Below are 23,269 nucleotides of genomic sequence, written 5' to 3'. Positions count from 1 at the left end.
TTGCAAAAATACAATTCATCATTAGACTTTCAGACAGCATGGAGATACCTAATATATAATGTGTAAGGTCCCGGCTGTCGCATCTGCTGGAGATGACAGTTGTCCCAGATGTGCCTCTAGACACCCTCTGCCTTGTTTTGAGTTTGTTTAAACAGTTTATTTGTAAAGTTGCTAAACTTAAGTGGAATATTAGGCCCACAGAAGGCAGTGGATGTACTCAGCCCTAGCGCCGCCCTTAGGAGGTGGTGAATATAGGTCATTGTATCAATACTTTATGTCTCAATCTCCACAAAACACACTACTCATTTAGTTATCGTCAGACTGTTACGAAATGCCCTGAGGAGACTTGGCTTAATTCATCTTCAAATGTCCATTAACAAGAGTGTCATTGGCTGAGCACCTGCTCTGTGCCAGGCAACTCAGGCACATCATGCCATCCTTATCACACTCTGCAAAGTTGGGACCTGCATTTGGCAGACGAGAAAATTGAGGCTTAGAAATGTTGAGTGGCTTACTCATGGCCCCACGGCTCTGGATTAGCTCAAGCCCAGCCTGAGCCCTCCACCCTTACACGAGACCCTGGATCTCTCCCTTCGGGGGCATAGGGATACCCTGGGGTCTTGCCCACCATGCAAGTCATCAGTCTCCCAGCTCCACCCACTCAGAGACGCCAGGGAAGGACGGGTGTCTGCCACACAGAGGCGCCTGGGAGGGGTGGGAGCAGGTCCCTAGGACATGCTGATGGCCCGGAGTGTGAGGACCTCTGCTCTCTAATCCTGGTCTCTAAAGTGGGTGTGCTCAAGGTGTCTCCTTATCTTCCTTTAACATCTGATCATTTAAAACTTTCCATTTCACTGTCCTCTGTGTGATATAATTGTGTAATACATGCACGCAATTAAAAAGTTAATATGCAGATATTGAAGGCCATCTGTCTAAAACCTTGTTCAGCTGTTTGCTGTATACTGACTAGCAATTGGGTGCTGGCAGTGTGCTGGGCACTGGCGGGACAGAGATGGATGAATCAGAAGAGACCCTGGCTCTCTCGGCGTGAGATTCTCAGGCAAACCGGTTTTAGGTGGAGTAGCCTGTCCCCAGCTTGACTAAGGCTGGGGGTGGAGGGCAGCCCTGGCAGCACCTCTGCTGGGCGCCCCTCTGACCCCAGATGCCCAGCAGCTCCCCTGAGGTCTTGAAGCAGAGGCAGTGGCTGGGGAGATGGCAGGAGGGAATTAGGCTAGACCCAGAGAGGTTCCAGTAGTGAGGGCTGAATGACTCTGGGAGGCTTTTTGTTATTGGTAACGTTGACTATGTTTTGGTCATTTTCATGGGAACGTGTAGGTATACAACATGTGCATGTCTTGCTATTATCCTCATATTCTGGAGGAGAACAGAGGCTTAGAGAGCCTGGCTACTCAGACTGTGTTTTGAAGCCCAGCCTTGGCACCACCTGGGATCTGGTTGGAAATGCACAATCCTGGGCCCTGCCCCAGACCTTCTGAATCTGAATCTGCCTTTTAACAAGATCTCCAGGAGATTCGCGTGCACAGTAAAGGCTGAGAAGAGCCCGCTTAGTGCCTGGAATCACACAGCTGCTCCTTGGTAGAGTTGCAACAGAGACCCAGATCAACTTGACCCAAGACTCAGATTCTTAACCCCTGTTGTAAACCACTGTCTGCCCAGGGATTCTTGACTTTCACACCATTTAGATCTCCAGGAATTCTTGACATTCGCACCATTTAGATCTTCAGGGGTACTCGTTGGCCTTTAAAGTAGTAGTAATAGGAATGGCTGTTACTGATTAAGTACTGGCTTAGTGCTTGCCATGGTGCCAAGCCCTTGGCATATGTAACTTTATTTACTCCTCACAACAGTCCAAGGAAGTAAATGCTGTAAATATTCCCATTTTATAGATGTGATAATACAGGCATAGAGAAGTAAAGGGATTTGCCCAAGGGCACATACTTAGCAAGAGCTATTCAGAGCAGGGATTTGAACTCTGGCAGTCTGACTCCAGGGCTCCTTGGGCCTGGGAAGCCCATGGGGCCAGAGGATTTGCTGGGAGCTGTATTGAGGGTGTGAACTTGAGGCAAGTGGCCGAGCTTGGTTGTTTCTCTTGCACCGGCCCTGCAGTACTTCTTACCTGTCCCGTGTTGCCTGCATTGATTCCCTGGGTGTCTCGTGTGGGCAGGACCTCATGGGTGGCTAAGGCCCCAGGGTGGGAATGGAGTCTGGCTGGCTCCACTTCTCAACCTGAGGGCTCTGGGGATGGAGGACGAAGTAGCTCTTGGCCTCTCTTTTGTGGGAGATAATGTAGGTAAAGTGCTTAGCACAGTATGTGACCATAATAGGGCCTCAAAAATGTATTATTATTTTAATAAATAATTATTTTAATTATTTGTTATTGTTTTTATTATTGATTTCAAAGATTTTAAAACACATTTTATCTAAGGGCCATGAGCAACTCCTGTGCTCATTTGCTCCTAACCTGAAGCCTTCATCTGGCCACCCAAGCTCTGGGTGACTGGGGTAGTTGGGAGGGGCATTGCCCATTCTGGTTGCCCTGAGGGGGGCTGGGATAGCTGACAAGACCCAGCCTAGGATCTGGGGTTGCTTAGGGTCTCTGTGGCTTTAGGAACAGGGCAGGGTCACCCTGAAATTTATTTGTCTTCAAACAGCAGCCGGGTTGTAAGCAGATTGCGGATAATTATCCCCAATTTATGAATGAGGAGACCCTCTAGGCCCATAAAGGAGTTGTGTCCTCCCTAGGGTCACATAGCAAAGATGGGTTTAAACCTAAGACACTGGTGTCTAAGCTGTACTTCCTTCCTTACTTGGAGACTGGGAGGACAGGGTCACCCTGGTCAGGAGGGTGGGGCAGTTCCCTGGGGGGTGTGTGCAGCTTCTGGGAGAGGAGGGCAGAGGGGGCCTGAGCAAGTGAGGGGCTGCTCCCTGGGGTCTTAACACACCCTCTTCTCCTGTTCCAGGGTTACCACAGGTCAAACCACTTCATAGCCACTCAAGGTACCTGGCACCTCCGCCCATGTGCCCCTCAGTGTGCTGAGTGCCCTCTGCCTGCCTTCCTGCCTTCCCTGCTTATCTGCCTGCCTCCCATCTGTCTCTCTGTCTGTCTGAGCCCCACTCTCTGACTGGGTGTCTGGAATCTGGCCATCCGTCTCCGCCCCCTCTTTGTGTTTTTGTTTCCCTGATGTGCACCATCCACTTGTAGCTCCTGGTCCAGCTGTCTGTCTGCATGCAAAAGGGCCAGCCAGACTCGGTCCTCACGGATGTGGATTGTGCCTCTTGGTCTGGGGGCCGCCTGGGTCCCTCTGGCTGTGTCTTCCTGCCCAGCTGTCCATCTGTCCATCCCGCCTGGAGACTTGTGCCGTGGCTCTCTAGCTCTGCTTCTTGGGTTGCGCGCGGGATGAGGGGGGTCTCCTGGCAGCCCCTCCCTGATAATGCCCACCCCCAGGGCCCAACGGGCATGAGTTGGCAGTTGGTGGGGTGTGTGTGGGGTGAGCACGAAGCCCCCATTTGGGGCTCAGGAGTCTCCTGGCCTGGGGTGGTGGTGCGGGACAGCCGTGTGCTGGGCCTGGGTGGAGACCTGGCCTCAGGGACAAGCACCCTCTGTGCCCCCAGGGCCGAAGCCCGAGATGGTCTACGACTTCTGGCGCATGGTATGGCAGGAGCACTGTTCCAGCATTGTCATGATCACCAAGCTGGTGGAGGTGGGCAGGGTAAGTGGGGCCGTGGGGAACGGGTGTGGTGGGCCAGGGGGCAGTGAAGAGCCCGCTGAGCCTGCCCCGCGGGGACTCCAGGTGAAATGCTCGCGGTACTGGCCAGAGGACTCGGACATGTACGGGGACATCAAGATTACGCTGGTGAAGACGGAGATCCTAGCGGAGTACGTCGTGCGCAGCTTTGCCCTGGAGCGGGTGAGTCTCCTGTCGTCACGGGGCCCTTCCCAGGCTGCCTGAGAGGTGGGGCAGAGCCCACCTCCCCCAGCCCAGGAGTGGAGGGTGGGAAGGGCACCGCTGCCTGCCCAGCAAGGCAGCTACTTGGTAACTGCTGGGAGCACCGTGGACAGGTGGAAAGGTAGCCGTCTTTGCTGGCGACTCCAAGAGGAAGTCGAGACGATGAGGATGATGAGGATCGCAGCCCAGGTGCCGGTCCTGTTCTGTGCTGGGCGCTGTGCTAAGCCCGTTGCACATATTGTTTCAGCCCTGGAAAGCTCTGTGGGATTAGGCCTTTGCCCTTAGCCCCATTTTACAGATAAGGAAAGTGAGGCTCAGAGTGGTTACGTCACTCATGAAAGGCCACAGGGTCAGGGATGACCAGATCTTCCTAATCATGGTCCCATTTGATCGTCTGTAAAATCCTCAGAAGAAAGATAGTTTTCCCCCTTCGAACTAAGACCCGGACAGTCAAAATGATCTCCTAGGGCTGTTGTGTAACCCAGGCGGTAGAGATGGGTGACTAATAACGCAGGTTGGGCATCAGGAAGATCCCAGCCCAACTCCTGCATGATATCTGTCTCGTCTAACCTCGGGCAAGTGGTTTCTCCTCTTTCGAGCCTTAGTTTTCTTGCCTGTACAATGAGTCATTAATACCCACCTCGTGAGTCTCATTGGGGTGAACTGAGTTCTTGCGGTGAGATGCTCACGCCAGTGCCTGGCACACAGCAAGCGTCTGATAGACGCCAGCAGAGACTCTGACTGTTACTACTCTTGTCTCCCCAGAGAGGCTACTCTGCCCGCCACGAGGTCCGCCAGTTCCACTTCACAGCGTGGCCGGAGCACGGCGTCCCCTACCACGCCACGGGGCTGCTGGCCTTCATCCGGCGCGTGAAGGCCTCCACGCCCCCTGATGCTGGGCCCATTGTCATCCACTGCAGGTGGGGTGCCGGGAAGCCCGGGGAGGAGAGGGGCGGGGAATGGGGCTGTTGGAGGTCCCTAAACGAGACTGGGCTTGGGTCCATCCTGCTCAGAGACAGAGGACAAGGGAGGATGACCACCAGGGGCCCTTTGCCCTTTGAGCTTTGGCTCTGGGGTTGGCACCCTCGTGCGCTCCCCAAGACCTGGGGAGGCCCTTCTCTCAGATGCCGAGGAGGCGCTGGAGACATGGAGGGGGTGAGGGGTTGGCGAGGCACCAGGCAGGACTGAGTTCCATTTGCTTCCTTTGAGAAAGTGTGCCCCTGGAGCCCCCTTCTGGTCTGTATCCCCCTCCTCCCTTCCAGAGCAATCACTATCCTGACTTCTAAACCGTAGATTCATTTTGCATGCTTTTGAACTTTGTATAAATGGAATCATACATCAGGTTCACTTTGGAATCTGACTTTCCCTTAACCTTATGTTTATAAGGTTCATCCATATTGTATCCTATTCCACTGGGTGAATAAACCACAATGTATTTATCCACTCTGCTATGGATAAGCATTTCCAGCTTTGAGCTATTATGAATAGTGCTACTAAGGACATTGTATTACGTGTCTTTTGGCCGACACACACACACCTTCCAGGGAGGTATGTACGTAGGAGTGGAATTGCTCTGTGTGAATGTTCAGCCTTACTAGGTACTACAAACAGTTTTCCAAAGTCGTTGCACTAATTCAAGCCGCTGGCAGCGGTGTACAGGAGACCCGGTGGCTGTGTGTCTTGGCCGACACTTTGCTACTGCCATTTTCGAGCTTGAGATCTTGGTGTCATCTTTGTCCTCCCCCCACCTCTCAACTCTGTTCAACCTGGTGCTGAATGTGAGGATCCCAGAGTTGGGTCCGACCCAGCCCAGCTCTCAAGGAGCTCCCAGTTGGTGAGGGAGACAGCCACATAAACAATGACCACGGAGCAGGAAGGAAGGTTTTGATAAAAGTCCACCCAAATTGCTCTGGGAGCTCAAAAGCATGACATCTGCTAGAGGATCCACTGAGTATGTGAGTGGGTTTGAGTGCGTAGGGCTTTGAAGGATGTGCAGGAGATTTTGGGACATCCAAGAGACCAGAACATTCTTGGATTAATGTTCTCTGAGCAGCACCTTTGTTCCTCTCCCCCAGTCACAGCTGCTAAGTTGGGCTGGTTTCACATCTGCATTCTCCCTACCCTTTCTTTCCTGTTCTTCCCCAAGGCCCAGCCCCCACTCTGTCCTCTATCACATTTCACCGGAACTCTTCCAAGCAGCCTTGTCCCTGGCTCCTCCTGTATCCCCCATCCCCTTTGTGGTGTAGATATGGCCAGGGGCCCCAGGCACCCTCTTCTCTTCTTCTGCGTGGTCCCGGGCTTCCTCCCCAAGGCCCCGACCTGACCTGGGCTGCTCTCTCCCCAGTGCGGGCACTGGCCGCACAGGTTGCTACATTGTTCTGGATGTGATGCTGGACATGGCGGAGTGTGAGGGCGTCGTGGACATTTACAACTGCGTGAAGACCCTCTGCTCCCGGCGCGTCAACATGATCCAGACTGAGGTGGGGATGCAGCCCTCTCCCCACTTCCCCTCCAGCAGGAGTGTCCCTCGTGCAGGAGCTCGAAGCCGGTGGAGTGTGTCAGAAGGGTGTCCTAGGATGTCCCCTTGTTCTTTCCCATCCCTGAACTTGGCCGGCCAGCCTCTTAGGGTCTTCCCAAACTCAGCTCCACTGTGTTCAGTTGGGTGAGGTCAAACAGCACTGGGCCAAGGTCATAGGTTCTACAGTCAAGACATAATGCTTACTGGGTTTGTCTCCTCACTAGACGTGTGACCCTGGGCTGTCCCCTCACCTTCAGAGCTTCTCGTAGGGTTGTTATGGGGATGAAATATGAGATAAGTGAGCAAACATCCCTGAAGGTTGTTTCAGGTACAGTGCGTCCAACCTGTAGTAACAGGTGGTTGGACTCCACCTCAGAGCAACCCGGCCTCAAACATGAGCTTGCCTCCCGCCTCAACCCTAAAATCTCTAACTTCTGCTCCCCTCCTCGTTCCTCATATTCTCGTCTCCTGCTCCAGGAACAGTACATCTTTATCCATGATGCAATCCTGGAGGCCTGCCTGTGTGGGGAGACCACCATCCCTGTCAGTGAATTCAAGGCCACCTACAAGGAGATGATCCGCATTGACCCTCAGAGTAATTCCTCCCAGCTTCGGGAGGAGTTCCAGGTGGGGCATGAGTGTATGTGTATAGGTGTGGTTTGTGAGTATGTGAGTGTGTGTGTGTGTGTGTGTGTGTGTGTGTGTGTGCGCGCGTGTGTGTAGTATTGGGAGGTCCTCAGTGCTGTAGGAGTCACCGAGGGCCAAGCAGGATGCACAGAGCTGGGTTACTAGGAAGGACTTAGAGACAGTGGAGGACGTAGTGCATCCAAGAAATTAAGAGCCCAGGCTTTGAAGTCAGATAAACCTGGGTTCAAATCCTGGCTTACCTAGTTAAGAGCTGTGAATAACCTTGAACAAATCACTTTACCTCTCTAAACCACAGTTTTCTTACCCAGAAAAGAAAGATAGTTAATATTGTCCTTGCAGTCTTTGTAGTCATTAGGATTCTTTTGGTTGCAAGTGATAAAAGTCCAGCTCAGTGGCTCTTGTAACTGAAAAGTCTGAGGATGGTGCAGCTTTAGTTATGGCTGGATCCAGGGGTTCAGATGATGATGCCAAGATTTAGTCTCTGTCCATTTTTGGTTCTGCTTTCTTCTGTTTTTGGCTTCATTCTCAGACCCACACTCTGGCCCCTCACAGTGCCAGGCTTACATTACCTTTGCTGTCAGAAGACTCCGGAAGAGGGCACTTCGTGCTCCCAACAGCCCCAATAAAAGTCCCAACCAGACTCTCATGTGCCCATTTCTGAGCTGATCACTGGGACCAGAGAGATGGAGCACACAGATCAGCCTAGGCCTGGTTCTGGGGGCAGGGCCAGTCTCACCATGTCACATGACTGAGATGGGAGAAGGCTGGTTCTCCAGAGAAGTTTGAGCATGGTCACTGGGTACGGAGAGACCCCAGATGTCCTTTCTACTCCAAGGTTCCCGTGAGGGTTCGGTGGTACATGCCGGGTGCCTGGCACTCTAGGACCGGCATAGAGTGATGTCACAGGAAATGTTCTCTGTGATTCCTGGAGAAGGATGTTGAGCCCTGAGGACCATGAGAGACTGGGTTCCCTGATAGGGAGCCCCAAGAACAAGAGAAGAAATGGAGACCCCGTGAATCAGGATGCATGAGACATGAAGGCAGGAGGGTAGGGGAGGTGACCCAGAGTCCCTGGCTTGCTATTGTGCCAGGTGTCCCTTAACAGGGCCGTGATGGAGGAAGGTGACCACCTGTGTCAGGTCCCTGGAGTCTGCTTTGTGGAAGATGTGGGGTTTCAGGGCTTAGCTCCTTGCAAGCACGTGGTAATGATCCTCATGGTGCCATCTGTGTATTGAAGGCTGTGCATGTGCCAGGCTTGATATTATCTCACTTATCCTCCCAGCAGCCCCTTGAGGTAGGCATATTATTATCCCATTTTACAGTTGAGGGAAAACGAGGCTGAGAGATACAGTAGCTTGTCTAAAGTTACACAGGTAGTGAGGAGGCAGACTCCAGTCTCCAGAGCTCTGTCCAGGCCCTGTGCGTCCTGGAGACAGGGAGCCTGGATCCCTCCCTCTCTCCCTTCCCTCTGGACCTCAGTTTCTCCTTCCATTAAATGGGCCTAATAACCCAGCCCCATCTCCTTCATGGGGTGGGAGGAGGCCCCACAAACACAGGATTCACCTCCCTTTCCTCTCCCGACTCCTTGTAGACGCTGAACTCGGTCACGCCGCCGCTGGACGTGGAGGAGTGCAGCATCGCCCTGCTGCCCCGGAACCGGGACAAGAACCGCAGCATGGACGTCCTGCCGCCTGACCGCTGCCTGCCCTTCCTCATCTCCACCGACGGGGACCCCAACAACTACATCAACGCAGCCCTGACGGACGTGAGGGCACGGGGGTGGGGTGGGCTCTGGGACTCTCCCACCCAGCAGCATCTGGGAAGGTCCAGGAGCCAGGGGGACAGAGCTGAGGGCTCTGATTAGGGGGACCCTCTGCCTTTCTTGGGACCAGGCCCATTGTGTGGTCCTCCTTCCCCCAAGGGTCTTCCATTCAGGGCACTTGAGCCAGTGCTCCGCCTCAGGTATTACCCTTGGCCTGAATAGAAGTCTGGGTGGTGGAGTTCAGACAGGGCTGTCTCCAGGGTCAGGCCTAGCAGAGCCTGGGGTAGGATGAGTGATTCGAGGGCTTTGACTGGGGAGGCTGGGAGGGTTTGGGGTTGGGACTTGAGATTTGATATCTGGAGCCAGGGGAGCTTGTCTTGGGGTGGTCGAGCTAGAGCCTGCCCAGGACCTGGCCTGGAGTAGTGACTTGTTCCCTGGGCCCAGCCTGGCCATGGTCTGAGGGCTCAGGAGCTGTTTAGAAGCCCCTTCCCTTGCTCCCGGCTCAGGGAGCTCCACCGCCTTTATTGGGCATTGCAAGCAGAGCAGGGGCTTTAGGGTCCAGTGAATAACTCCCAGGTGCTGCTACCTGAGGGGGATGAGTCTGTGAGTGTCCCCTCACTCCTTCCCAAACTGGACCCAGTTGAGGGAGAGGTGTGGGGGCCAGACAGGTGGAGGTAAAATGTTACCGTTTTAAGAAAGCCAGTGACACTGGAGAGTGTGAATTCAGCGATGTGGCTCAGTAGACTGGCTGCTCCTTCACCCCTCAGGCAGGCAGACCCGTCCTCCCGGCCACAGCTGTCCGGCCACAGCCCCACGCATGCCCCCTGCATCAGGGCTGGGCCTCTACTGTGGCAGGGAGAGCAGCAATTGAATGCACACCTTCTGAGGACGGGCTGGCCTGGGAAAAGAAGGAGAGGGGCCGAGCTCAGCGTGCTCAGTCCTCATCCCAATCTCGCCCATGGGAGGAGTGCATGAAGGTGGGCCGAGGCCAGGTGTGTCACCACTGGACGTCCCTCCACGTGGAAATGAGAGCTGTGGGGAGGGAGGTTCCCCTACAGCAGGGACGACGGAGATGGGCCTTTCTTGGCCCAGTTCCTGGCCAGGGCCCCTTGGCAGGCAGGTGCAGGGGACAGTAGGGTTTCTCTAAGGAGGAAAAGCTCTCACACTTGCCTCCCAGGGGCTTCCTGGAGCGAGCTGAAGGCAAGTGGGGGAACGGCCCCAGCCACTGAAGGGAGTGAAGGGAGAGGGGGCCGGGGCCCTGGGGAGGTGGCAGAGGGTGCTGGCGAGCTTTGGGTGGGGACGTAGGAATCTGTGGCCTCCCTCTCAGCTAGCTCTTTGGCCTCCGTGTGCCCATCTGCACATGGGGGGATGGAAAGGAGGCTCTCTGAGGTCCTGAGAGTCTCTGAGCTGGAGAGGGTCACATTGGCTCCCTGGCCTTGGATGGGAATGGGCGAGTAAGGTGGCGAAGCGTCCCTGGGGCCATGATATCTCACACACTTGATCCCAGCCATGCAAAGCCTATTGGCTCATGAACCATGAGTCCCAGGAGCCAGGAGGCCCTGATGCTTGGGTTGTAGTGAGCTAATCTCGGGGCCAGCTGGGGTCTGTTGTGGGTGGTTAAGTCTGCAGGGAGCCCCACTGGGTGCCCAGGCCAGAGTTTTGGAGTCTGGCTGGGCCTGGCCTTCAGGAGCTGGCAATCAGGGAGCCTTCACTGAGTCCTGGGGAGGGGGTTGGGAGAGAAGCGCATCAGGAGAGGGAGGGGGACATGGCACAGGTGGGTCAAGGCAGGGCACCAGGAGGAGACGTGGGGCTGGAGCACTGACAGGGGGGAAGGCTGGTGCCAGCCCACCTGGAGGGGCAAGGTTGGGAGCAGGGAACAGAGTCAGTACCGGCCACTGGTCTGGGGTCCTGGGTTGGGGTCTCAGACCTTTTATCCGTGAAGTTGGAAGGGACCTGGCTATTTATTTATTCAAAAATATTTATTTATTTATTTATTTATTTGTTTTTTTAACATCTTTTTTTTTTTTTTTTAAACATCTTTATTGGAGTATAATTGCTTTACAATGGTGTGTTAGTTTCTGCTTTATAACAAAGGGAATCAGTTATAAACCCCTACAAAGTTCTGGGCACAGGCCACACCCTGAAATCTCTGCCTTCCTGAACCTTGTATTTGGGGAATGGGTTGAGACGGTCAACAAACAAATATGCAATGGAATGTCAGTCGCTGGTAATTTCTACAAAAACAACCAGGCAGAAGAAGAACTTAATGTGGGTCTTGGGGTATGTGTGTGGCAATTTTTAATGAGTTCGTAATAAGGGCCACTTTGAAGAGGTGAAGTTAAGCAAAGACCAGAAAGAAGTGAGGGAGAGAGCCATGTATACACTTGGGAAATTTGTTCCTGGCAACAGGAATAGCAGGTGCAAAGGCCCTGAGGCAGGGAGCAAGCTTGGCCAGCCTCTGCCTACCATGCCCAAGCTCCCATTGCCACCCATTGGGAACCTTTTGCTGTTTAGCTCCTGGGGGCCATGGGCTTGGGCATTAGAGGTCTGGGGGCTCACCCCCTCAACTCAGGCCTCAGTTGCTGGCCAGCCTCCAACTTGGGCCCCTGGAGGCAGCCTGGTCCTTTGGGGGCAGAGCTGTGGTGGGCAGGGCAGGAGGACAGTCTGTTGCAGAGGCTTGGCAATGTCGGGGCACTGAGTCCTGGTTTCCCTGCAGAGCTACACGCGGAGCGCAGCCTTCATCGTGACCCTGCACCCGCTGCAGAGCACCACGCCCGACTTCTGGCGGCTGGTCTACGACTACGGGTGCACCTCCGTCGTCATGCTCAACCAACTGCACCAGTCCAACTCCGCCTGGGTGAGGGCCCCGCTGGCCGGGCAGGCTGGCTACCTGCAGCCTAGGACCTCAGTGTGTTCAAGGACACATCTCAAAAGTCAGTGGTTGGAACCCAGCTCTGCCACCTACTTGCTGAGTAGGGACCTTAGATGTGTCCTACTTCCTCCCAGAGCCTCAGTTTCCTTGTCTGTAAAACGGAGCTCAGACTAGAGAAAAAATAGCTGTTCTTTATGGAGCATCTGATGTATGCCAGGGACTCTGCTTTGCACTTATGGGCTTCAGGTGAGAAAATTAAGACCCAGAGAGGTGAAGTGACTTCTCCAAGGTCACATAGCTGGGCAGTGGCAGAGCTGTGCCCCCTACCCTGGGCTGCCTCCTCCCAGAGCCTCTGCTTTTTCAGTCATTCAGTGAAACTGCTCATCATGGGGGCCTTCGAGGCAGAGTAAAATTCCAGCCTCCTTACCTTCTAACTGTTTGATCTAGGGTAAGTTAATCTACCTCTCTGAGCCTCAGCTTCCTTCTCTGTGAAATGGGGACTATCACAGCACCTGTTCTCTCAGGGGTTATTGTCAGGACCATGTGAGACGTATGCTTAGCACTGTGTCATGCCCAGCACATAGCAGGTGCTCAGTACATGGCAGGGATGAAGATGATGAGGGTGACAGTCACTTCTGAGGTTGGTCCAGACACTGGTCAGTGATTTCAGCCTAGGGGCAGCTACCCTCATTTCCTTTCAGGGCTCCCAAAGCTGGAACTCCTGGGAGGTACAGATGCCCAGCCTTCCACCCTGCATGACCATCTTCTCTAGATCTCTGGGCCCCCGCTCTCCCCAGGTCCCCATCCCAGGAGGCCCAGGAAGATTTGCTGTAAAATGAGCATGACAGCCTCTTAATGGCTGCCTGGGGAAGATTGTTAACTGGGTTCTTTGCAAGTCAGGCGCTTGGTATAAATGACCTAGAGCTGCAGGGTAATGGGCTCCAGCACCTGGGCAGGGAATCCCATGTGGCAAGGACCTGCCCTTGCTAAGATGGAGGCGAGGGACCCATAGGGAGTCTCACACAGATGTCATTCACTGGTCACCTATTTGCTCATTCATTCAACCACCTTTCCTCACGGGCCACTCCCTGTCAGCCTGTTGGGGAGACAGAAGAACACACGGCCCCTCCCAGATCTCATGGTCCAGGGGTAAGCAGGTACAAAAACTGATCATGACAGCAGAGGGAGAGGGCTATCATGGAGCTGGCACAGGGACACACAGGAGCCTGGGGGGATGATGGATCAGGGAGGGCTTCCTGGAGGAGGTAATATCTGAGCTGAGATGTGTAGGAAGGGTAGAGTTAACTAGGTGAAGAGGTGGGAGATGAGTGATTCATGGAGCGGGAGCAGCATGTAAAGGCCTGAATGCAAGGAGTTGCCAGGCCCCCAGGCAAAAGAGGAAGGTAGTGTCCTCCCTTCATGGTCAGAGAGGGAGGCAGATGGAGCATGGTGTTGTCTGGGAGGAGCCTAGGGACCATTTCACAGGTGGAGAAACTGGGGCCCAGAGAAAGGAAGAGCCTTGCTAGAAGGCTGCTAGAAGCTGGGGCCTCGGACCAGCTGCCCAAGGACCCGTGTATGTATGTGTGTGGGGGCTGCTTCTCCTGTGTCCCTCCACTGTCTTGAGTCTGTGGCCTGGAGGGGGTACATTTAGGACCCTGACTGCACGGAGGGATCTTGGGGCAGGAGTCGGGGTGCTGAGCTGTGTTGCAGCACAGGGACACCTCACGTCTGTGAGCTGATGCTGGAGGGCCGAGGCAGCAAGAGAGAGGGCCGTGGGGCAGGGGTGCTGGCGTGGGTGGGGGTGATCTGAGGCCTGTCCCTGGAAGAAGGCAACTTCGTGTAGGTGTGTGTGCTGGTGAGTGTGTTGGGTGTAGCTGTCTAGTGGCACGGCAGTGAGTGTCTGTTTACCACTGTAAAGGGTTTGCCTCGGCTGACCTGAGTGTGTCAGTACAAACGCACTGGGGCGGGCGTGCACTGCGGTCTGATGGGTGAGCGGGGGGATGTGGGGGGAACTGAAGGTGAGTCGGGAGTGAATGGTGGGCCCCGGGCAAGTGTGGAAGTCTGGGGGTGGGTGTGAGCGGCAGCTGCCCAGCCGGCTCTGCTCAGCTCCGCTCCGCTCCCTCTGCCCGCGCTCCCAGCCATGCCTGCAGTACTGGCCTGAGCCGGGCCGGCAGCAGTATGGCCTCATGGAGGTGGAGTTCATGTCAGGCACAGTGGACGAGGACTTGGTGACCCGCGTTTTCCGGGTGCAGAACATCTCTCGGGTGAGTGATCTGGGAGCTCCAGGATGAGAACGTGGGTGGGGGCTGAGTGGCTTTGAAGGACCCTCTTGAGGTCCCCAGGGGGCCGTGCAACCCTTGGCACTCATGTCCCCTGGCTGATTGCCTGCACCCCCAGCTGCAGGAGGGGCACCTGCTGGTGCGACACTTCCAGTTCCTGCGCTGGTCTGCGTACCGGGACACGCCGGACTCCAAGAAGGCCTTCCTGCACCTGTTGGCCGAGGTGGACAAGTGGCAGGCAGAGAGCGGGGACGGGCGCACCGTCGTGCACTGCCTGTGAGTGCCGGCCCTCCCTCGGCTGCGGGGCGGGCTCAGGGCCCCGCGGGACCGGGGCAGAGGCCAGCGTGAGAGAGGGCCTCGGGGCTGCCACCCAAACCCTGAGCTCCCAGGCAGCGCGGCCTGACTCTGCCCACCGAGGCGAGGCTGGCCCTGCCTTCCACGGAGGAGCCAGTCACTTTCCAGGGTGTGGACTCAATCCTGAGCACCCGCCCAGTGCCCTCTGTGTGCTGTTTGACTTTGCCAATTTAATTAGAGAGAGTCTTGTCAGAATAGTTAGTTTAGCCCATGATACGGTAATATACTTTTCAAACCAACGGAATTCTGGTCTTTGGTCATGCCTGCATGCATGTAGCTTTTTTCATTCATTCATTCACAGATTGATTGATTCACTCACGTCTGGGTGCAGTCACTTCTTTGCCTCCCACTTCTTCGTGCTTTCAGCACTTACCCTTCCCTGTATCAGGCTGGGCACATGGGGGGCAGGGGCAGGGAGCTGAGTCAGGCAGGGCCTGGCCCTCGAGGGCTTTTGGTTCTAGTGGGAGAGACCCCTTGAGAAGGGGACAGAGGGCCTAGTCCGTCCCCCATCTCCCAAGAGGAACCCCACACCCCAGGTCACAGGGAACAGTGGAGGGAGAGGGCTGGGGACTGGGGGAATGGGAGGGTCTCCGTGTGAGAGGCCATGGGTTTGACTGGGAGTGTATCTGTGTTACTAGGGGTGGCTAGTCTTCCCAGTGTTTGTTTTCCATCCTGCTGTCTGGTTTTTCGCTTGCTGCTCTGCAGCCCTCTTCTGTCGCTGGCTTTGTCTCAGTGTCTTTCTCCTGGAGTGTGTCTGGCTTCCTTTCTCTCGAATCTGCTCTGTTTCTCTTGGAAGCTCTGTCTTCCTAGATACCTTCCACTTCGGATTCTAGTCTTTTATCCTCTGACTCCTCCCCCTTAACCTTCTCTTCCTGCTGCTCGCCTCTGGGCTCCCTGACTCCTCCCATCTGGGTTCCCTGCCCCACCCCTCCCTTCTGGGCTCCCTAACTCCTCCCTTCTGGGCTTCCTAACTCCTCCCTTCTGGCCTCCCTGACTCCTCCCATCTGGGTTCCCTGCCCCACCCCTCCCTTCTGGGCTCCCTAACTCCTCCCTTCTGGGCTCCCTAACTCCTCCCTTCTGGCCTCCCTGACTCCTCCCATCTGGGTTCCCTGCCCCACCCCTCCCTTCTGGGCTCCCTAACTCCTCCCTTCTGGCCTCCCTGACTCCTCCCATCTGGGTTCCCTGCCCCGCCCCTCCCTTCTGGATTCCCTGGCCCTGCCCTGCCCTTCACCCTTGAGTTCGCCCTACCCACCAAGCCCAACCCCAAATCTTTCGTGTCTCTCCTTTAGCAATGGGGGCGGCCGCAGCGGCACCTTCTGCGCCTGCGCCACGGTCCTGGAGATGATCCGCTGCCACAACCTGGTAGACGTTTTCTTTGCTGCCAAAATGCTTAGAAACTACAAACCCAATATGGTGGAGACCCTGGTGAGGCGCCATGTACCCCTTGCCCAGCCACTTCCAACTTCCCGGTCCACGCCCGGCCAGGCCCCTCAGCACCCCTCTCCCTTATCTGGCCCCCACAGTTGGGCCTTGGGTTCTAGTCCTCTGGTGCCAAAATGTTACCCCCATTTCTCCCCTTCTCCCCATCGATGGGGCAGGGCTCATGCTTGCTCCTTCGCCCCAGTACTAGAGAGGGACCAGGCTGGTGATTCCTTCTCTCCCTCTCCCAGGATCAGTACCACTTCTGCTATGACGTGGCCCTGGAGTACCTGGAGGGACTGGAGTCAAGATAGCAGGGGCCCCTGGCCTGGGGCACCCACTGCGCACTCAGGGCCAGGCCCACCATCCCGGACTGACGAGGAAGACCCGCGCCCCCAGCTCTGCTCAGCTGCAGCCCTCACAGGGAAATCACCGGAGTGGGCGCTGGGCCATCCTGGTGTCCCCTTCCACTGTGGGCAGGGCCTTTCAGCACCTCCGTGGGCAGGCTGCGGGCCAAGGAGGAGCTTAGCAAGACTGCAGCCCAGCCCACCTCCGCGGGGTCCTGCAGGCCTGCTGAGAGGCCTGGCACTGCCCGGCAGAGTGACAGGCTCAGAACTGCCGGCTCTGGGAGACCCAAGCCCAAGCCCCTGGATTGCATCCCAGCCCTTGGCAGAGATGAGTGCGGCCCTGTAGAGCAAGTGCCAGGCCAGGATTTCCACCCAGCTTGGCTGGACATGGGTAGAGAGTGCCCTGGGGCTTGGCATCTAGCATCCCATCTGGCCCAGCCCCTGAGGGTCCTGGGGAGACTGAACTCTGCCCTCATTTGCCAGTGGGCACTTCAGACTCGTCCTCCCAGGGGGAACTTCAGCTCCTTCCTCTACCCGCTGCCTCCCTGCAGCCCCGGGGATATTTTGCTCATGATCCCCACCCCCCACTCTCCATTTCTGCTTCCCTGAATGTGCTCTGAGCTTCCCGGAACCAGGATCTGCCCACCCCTACCCTGTCCCGTGTGGGGTCCCTTCCCTGCTTGACCCAATGTCTGCAGAATGAAGTCACCTCAGCCCCCACTGCCTATAACTTTCAGGCCTCACTGGCTGGGTCCTGCTCAGCCTGGGTCAGTGACAATCTGCAAGGCTGAATGACAGCCCCTGGGGTTGAGGTCCCTGTGGCTTCTGGCGAGGCTGGCCACTGGGACGCTATTACATCAGGGGTACTCAGCACCCCTAGAGTTTGGAGAAAGAAGGTATATTTTGGGATGGAGGATCTATGCTTTTTTTGTTTATTTTTTAATGGGGGTGGGGGAAGGTCTCTTTAAAATGGGGCAAGCCACCCCCCCATTCCGTGCCTCAATTTCCCCATCTGTAAACTGTAGATATGACTACTGACCTACCTCGCAGGGGGCTGTGGGGAGGCATAAGCTGATGTTTGTAAAGCGCTTTGTAAATAAACGTACTCTCTGAATGCCACAGAGCAGCCTTATGTGTGTCTGGCCCGCCTGACTGGGGCCTGCTCAGCTGCCCCCAGCCTCCCAGTGCAGCGGGAGGGTCCTGGTCTGGCCTCGAATTTTCCATCCATAAAATGTGGGGAGGGGCATGGACCAGAGCATCGTTCAGGGGCCTTCCACTTGCAGAGCTGGTTCCAAGGGACCTTGGCTGTTGCTTTCTCCAGTCAAGCCTCTGAAGCACTTACTCAGACAGGGGGCTTTATCCTGAGACCTGCGAGGGCCACAGAGCTGCCTCTCAACCCCTGGGGGCCTGGATCTAGGTTGAGCTCCTTCTCGTCCAGCATGGGAAGCTCAGGCTTCAGTGTCAGGCTGATGGTCCCCACCATCTGTGAGACCCTGGGCAAATCAGCTGCCTCTCCTAGCCTTGGTTTCTCATCTGTAAAATGGGGACAATTCTATCATGATGAGATGAGGTAGTGGTTAAGTGCCTATGTGGTGCCAGGTGTGCAGAAAGAGCTCCATTTAAAACACAACAGAGATAGGACAGAGCAGACACATATCTCGTGGGGATGATTGTCCAGCTGCCTGAGTCCAGCCCATTCCCAGTCTCTGGCTTCCTCAGGGGGTGGAGTGGGAGGAATAGTGCACTGGTTGGCAGGGACCTGAGTCACTCCTGGCTCTGTCACAAACTTGCTGTAGGACTTGGTGAAGACACTTCCTGTTTCTGGGTCTCAGTTTCTTCATATGAAGACTGGCTCTGTGATGTACTGATTCTGTTCACACACTGGCTGACTCTGCCTCAGTTTCTCCATTGGTTAAAGGATGTGACCCATTCTAATGACCTCGCAATTCAACATCCTTTGATCTGAATTAAACAATTTTTAGACAGTTGTGATCCCATTTAGCTAAGGCAGAAACTGACCCCCTCACACTCATTCTGAACTGACCACTAAGCCTTACCTGATGGGCCACAAATGTATGTCATAGATACTGGCCAAGCAATAGAGTATAACTTGCTTTGACCAACAGAATGTGGCAGAATTGACATCAAGTGAGCTCTGGCTTCTAGACCTCAAGGGGCATTGCAGCTTTTGATTTTGCCCTCTTGGCACTCTGCCACGTAATGAAACCTGTCTTGCCTACTGGGAGATTTGAGGGCATGTGGAGAAGAACCAACATGTGGTGAATGAGGCCATCTTGGGCCCTCCAGCCTGGCTGACCTGTCAGGTGAGTGTACTTATATGATTAAATGTAGCAGAAACTGCCCAACCAACTCCCAGAACTGGAAGAGATAATTGTTCTTTCTTTTAAGCCAGTAAGTTTGGGGATTGTTTGTTATGCAGCAAAAGCTAACTGATACATATGTGTTCTGTGCAGTGGGTCAGCAGCCCTGCTTTTCCCTCCATCAGGTGCTGAGTTCCTTAAGGGCAGGAAGTGTTTCTGTGTCCATCTGAGTGTATCCACTTCTCAGCAAAGTGCTGGACTTGGAGCTGATGTTCAGGAAATGTTGGCGTGAGGGAGGGAGGGAGGGTGGTGTGGTTCTGCCTGTCTGTCTGGCCTTACTTGACCTTTCAGAGGAGCTGGGAGGGTGGGTTGTGTATTAGGAGAAGCACCAGCTCCAGAATCAACAAGCCAAGCTCCCACATCCCCCTAGCTGGTGACCTTGCTCAAGTCCCTGAACCACCCCAGGTTCAGTTTCTTAATCTAGAGAATGGACATAGCATTACCTACTTGCAGGATTGGTTGTGAAGTCTGGAGATAAAATTGTTTAAAAAGAACTAGCAGAGTCCCTGGTGACATCATTGTCCCTCAGTAAATGCCATCTCTTACCATGATACTGAAGTCTCTGGGTAGTAAACGTGGTCACCATTGCCTGTCGCTGAGCACCTGCAGGCTTTGTCTCTTACTTAATCCACATGACAGCTCTTCAAAGTAGGGGCCACTACCCCTTCATTTTAGAGGTGAGGAGACGGAGGCTGAGGGAGGCATTTCCTCACCTAAAGTCACAGCTATTGCATGGCAGAGCCCGGACTTGAACTTGAACACACACCGGGCTGACTCCAAAGCCCGGGCCTTTAACTGCTCTGCTCTGTGCCCGTCCGGGTGGTGTTGAAAGCCAGACGACCCCTTGATGCAACACCAAATGGGTGATCTGTGGCCTTGGTGCTGATTTTCAAATGCTGTGAAATGTGTCAGAGGCAGTGGCCTCTCAGACAAGGCTGCCTGGAGCACAAGAAGACGAATGGTCCAGCCTGGCTCTGCCCAGGGCCGCGGGCAGAGCAGCTGTGGGGTAGAAGCCCCCGCCCGCCCCACTCCAGTAAATAGGATTTCCACAAGCACCGAGGGGCCAGCTGCCTATTGACTGCCAGGAGCTAAATTTTTTTCTTTATGTCATAATAAATCTGGCTGTAGGAACCTGCCAAGACAATTATTACTTCTCACAGCCTCTCCGCCGGGCGCTGATTGGGACATGTTATATATCCCGGGCACCCAGGAGATGGAGCCGTGACTTTGACAGACGCTAAGGCCATTTGCAAAGCCCTAATTGAGAGCGGGGCTTGGCTGCTCCCTGTCACTGGGCTCCCAGCGACCTCTGCTGGACAGGGGCTTAATAGACACGCCCAGGGCAGAAATAACGGTGTCTTTATGTGGGCAGAACTTACCTTGTGATGTGGTGACATGAGCAGGGATGATGGCGTCCAAGGCTCTTGGTCTGCGGGCCTCCTACTCTCAGGGGCACTGAGACCGGTCCTGACCTTCAGTGAGCCTCGGGGGCCTCATCCAAGAAATGGGAGAAGAAAGAACCAGAGGCTGTGGTGCTCCCAGGGCAGTGGGAGGCTGGGTGGTGTTGATGGAATTGGAGGGACCTATGGTTTCAACAGGTTCAGGCCAAGCGACGTCCTGCTGGTGAAGGACGAGAGCCTTAGACGTGGTGATGTGAAAAAGCAAAGCTCCACGTCCTGGCTATTGTAAATAGTGCTGCAATGAACAACCTAAATGTCCATCGACAGATGAATGGATAAAGAAGATGTGGCACATATATACAATGGAATATTACTCAGCCATAAAGAGAAACGAAACTGAGTTATTTGTAGTGAGGTGGATGGACCTAGAGTCTGTCATACAGAGTGAAGTAAGTCAGAAAGGGAAAAACAAATACCGTATGTGAACACATATATATGGAATCAAAAAAAAAAATGGTTCTGAAGAACCTAGGGGCAGGACAGGAATAAAGACGCAGACGTAGAGAATGGACTTGAGGACATGGTTGGGGGGAGGGGGAAGCTGGGGTGAAGTGAGAGTAGCATCGACATTTATACACTACCGAATGTAGAATAGTTAGCTAGTGGGAAGCAGCAGCGTAGCACAGGGAGATGAGCTCGGTGCTTTGTGATGACCGAGAGGGGTAGGATAGGGAGGGTGGAGGGAGGCTCAAGAGGGAGGGGATGTGGGGACATGTGTATGCATATGGCTGATTCGCTTTGTTGTGCAACAGAAACTAACACAGTATTGTGAAGCAATTATACGCCAATAAAGATCTATTAAAAAAAAAAAAAAGCAAAAGAAGCTCTATTAAGCACTTAGAAGACGCAGGGCGCGTTGCCAAGTGCTCCTTGTGGATTGTCCTGTCATCCTCCGAGGAGGCCGGTGAGGCAGGTACCGTTGTCACCCCCGCTTTATAGGTGAGGAGATCGGGGCTCCATGAGCTTAAGCGACCTGTCCAAGGTCACAGAGCCATCGAGTGACCGACAAACAGCGGCAGCCAGAGCGATCGCTTGAAAAAATACGCCAGGTCCCATCACCAGCCGCTCAGACCCTCAGTGACCTCCCACTGCTCGGCGGGCGAAGCTGAGCTCCTGGCCGTGGCCTCCGAGGCCCTGCCTGACGGGGCTCTGCCCTCTCCCTGCGTGTCCCTCCTGCTCCTTTGCTCGCTCGGGCGTCACTTCTCCTCAGTGCCCTGAGCTCTCAGCCTGGACGCCCTGCAGCAGTCTCTGCGCGGCTGGTCCTCCTTGGTGTCCAGGTCCCAGCTCAGATGCCCCCCAAAAAGGCCCGCCCTGACTGCCCTGAGGGGGCCCCCTGCCCCACTGTCCTGTCTGTCTCAGGGCCTCACCCCTTGTATGTCCCTCCTTCTCTCCCACAGTGGGTGATGAGCTTATTTATGCATTGGTTATTTGTTCACTGTCTCGCCCTCCAGACTGTGAGAGGGTGGGGGCCATGTGAATCCGGTCCCCTTGTGTCCCCAACACTGAGCACGGGTGCCTGGCATGTGCCAGACGCTCAATGAATATTTGCTGAATAAATGAAAGTTGCAGAGGGAGGACACGAACTCAGGCCTGCCTTGCTCCAGAACCCATACTCTGAAACACATTATTTTTAGTCTTCTAGATGGTCAAATGGCTTGATGCCATTTGAGGCCTTGTTCCAGTGCTGGCTTGGCCACCACCATGCTGTGTTGCCTTGGGTAATCACCTACCCTCTCTGGGGCTCTGATCTGTCCATTGAGGAGGTGGAATCAGGTAGGGCACCGATGGTTCAATATTAGTGACAATGGGGCTGGCATTGTTTGGTGGTGGTGCCAGACCACTGGCCTGAGCATCTGCTCTGTGAGTCTGGTGAAACCTTGGGTGTGGTTTGGGCTTTGGTCTGATGGGTCTGGGCACCTACCCTAGCAGGTCCTTGGATTACATTTAATACAGACATCATCCCTAATCTTCCCAGCAACGCTGAGGTAGATACAGCCAAAACCATTTGATATATGAGGAAACAGGCTCAGAGAGGTGAAGCGAATTGCTTAAGGTCACACAGCCACTAAAGAACCAAGTCAGAATTAGAACCCATGTCACTTGACTCCAAAGTCCTTGCTCTTGTAATCCTCACAGAATTCTGGAGAATCTGAACCTGAACCACATTAACTACTTGCAATTTCTCTTGTCCATGGATCAATCTTCCCTCTCAACACTTGCTCAAGCCAGGCTCAGCCACAGACTGCTGTAGACAGGCTTAGCTGAGGCCCACAGTCAAACAGCCTCCCAGACTCAGTGCTTGTCACCTAGTAGGCCTGCTCATAATGCTGTTGGATGAACATTTGAATGTCTGTTGCATCTGCAGATGGTGGGGCTGGCCTGAGTCAGCAGGAGCCAAGGAGCTGAGAAAGCCTCTTCAAAAGAAATGAAATGCATCTCAACTCACTTCCTACTTACTCCCAGGGGTGGGGAGAGGGAACCTGTCCAGGAATTTTATTTTCTGTTCATTTGAAAGCTGAACAATGTGGCTTTCTTGAGCTGTGTTTATTATGGGACTGCATTCTCTTTCTGAAGAGCACTGGGGGCCAGAGTTCACTCCCCAGGGCTACAGCCCCTGCCTGCCCCTCCCTCTGCTGAAGGCAGAGAAACCCTTGCCCCTCTAGCCTCTTTCCCTGACAGACTCGTGCTCCCTTCCATGTCTGTCTCTCCCACAATACCAGTTATCTATTTTTTGTCTCTGAGCTTCAAATACACCCTTCTTTGCCCTGCTTTGAGATACTGGAGCTGGACCCTGTAAACAGTTCTCTTTTGCCAGCTGGAGCAATGTTAGGCTTTGTCAATAGGGGGCACTAGAGGGACACTGTAGGTAATATAGCAGGAGTGCACTGCCATTCCAGCTTCTGATCCTCCACACATCTTTTCTTTTTTTTTTCTCAGTACAGGAGCCATGACCTCAGTGGCCCTTGTGGACCAGCTCTGGATGTATCCTCAAGCTTCACTCTCCAGAGGGCCTTTTCTACAGACAAGTGCTAGCCCATATTCCCTGGCATGTTTCTTAGCCACTGGAGGCTGCATGTGGTCCTCATACCCTCCCTGAAGAGGTCTGAATCTCAGTCTTGGGGGAAGACTTTCTCCTCTGTCTTTTAGTTCCATCATTATACGCTCTCCCTCAGCCTAGACATATTAGCTGCTTTTTTTTGCAGACCCCTTTTTCTTCTGGGTGTTTCTTTCTTGCTGCTTCCAGGTTCCTTAGAATCCTCT

At 54.5% G+C, this 23,269-nt stretch overlaps 1 protein-coding gene across 8 annotated transcripts in view; it reads left to right on the top strand.

Moving 5' to 3' along the window:
- Positions 1 to 17,288, top strand: part of PTPRU (protein tyrosine phosphatase receptor type U) — an 81,539-nt gene extending 64,251 nt beyond the window's left edge. For 6 of the 8 annotated variants that reach the window (XM_082469070.1, XM_082469064.1, XM_082469069.1 and 3 more), the window contains 11 exons: positions 2,982 to 3,018; positions 3,634 to 3,929; positions 4,734 to 4,888; positions 6,313 to 6,448; positions 6,964 to 7,113; positions 8,726 to 8,899; positions 11,613 to 11,753; positions 13,907 to 14,032; positions 14,166 to 14,323; positions 15,691 to 15,826; positions 16,072 to 17,288. In XM_082469070.1, the coding sequence (XP_082325196.1) occupies positions 2,982 to 3,018; positions 3,634 to 3,929; positions 4,734 to 4,888; positions 6,313 to 6,448; positions 6,964 to 7,113; positions 8,726 to 8,899; positions 11,613 to 11,753; positions 13,907 to 14,032; positions 14,166 to 14,323; positions 15,691 to 15,826; positions 16,072 to 16,134 (1,572 nt within the window). In that variant the 3' untranslated portion in view covers positions 16,135 to 17,288. The remainder of the gene's footprint in view (positions 1 to 2,981; positions 3,019 to 3,633; positions 3,930 to 4,733; positions 4,889 to 6,312; positions 6,449 to 6,963; positions 7,114 to 8,725; positions 8,900 to 11,612; positions 11,754 to 13,906; positions 14,033 to 14,165; positions 14,324 to 15,690; positions 15,827 to 16,071) is intronic. The other 2 variants (XM_082469067.1, XM_082469066.1) reach the window with 2 other exon arrangements.
- The last annotated feature ends 5,981 nt before the right edge of the window (positions 17,289 to 23,269 follow it).

The sequence above is a fragment of the Balaenoptera physalus genome (genome assembly GCF_965194825.1).
Source record: "Balaenoptera physalus genome assembly, chromosome: 1".
NCBI lineage: Eukaryota > Metazoa > Chordata > Mammalia > Artiodactyla > Balaenopteridae > Balaenoptera > Balaenoptera physalus.
This window is presented reverse-complemented; position numbering and strand designations above follow the sequence as displayed.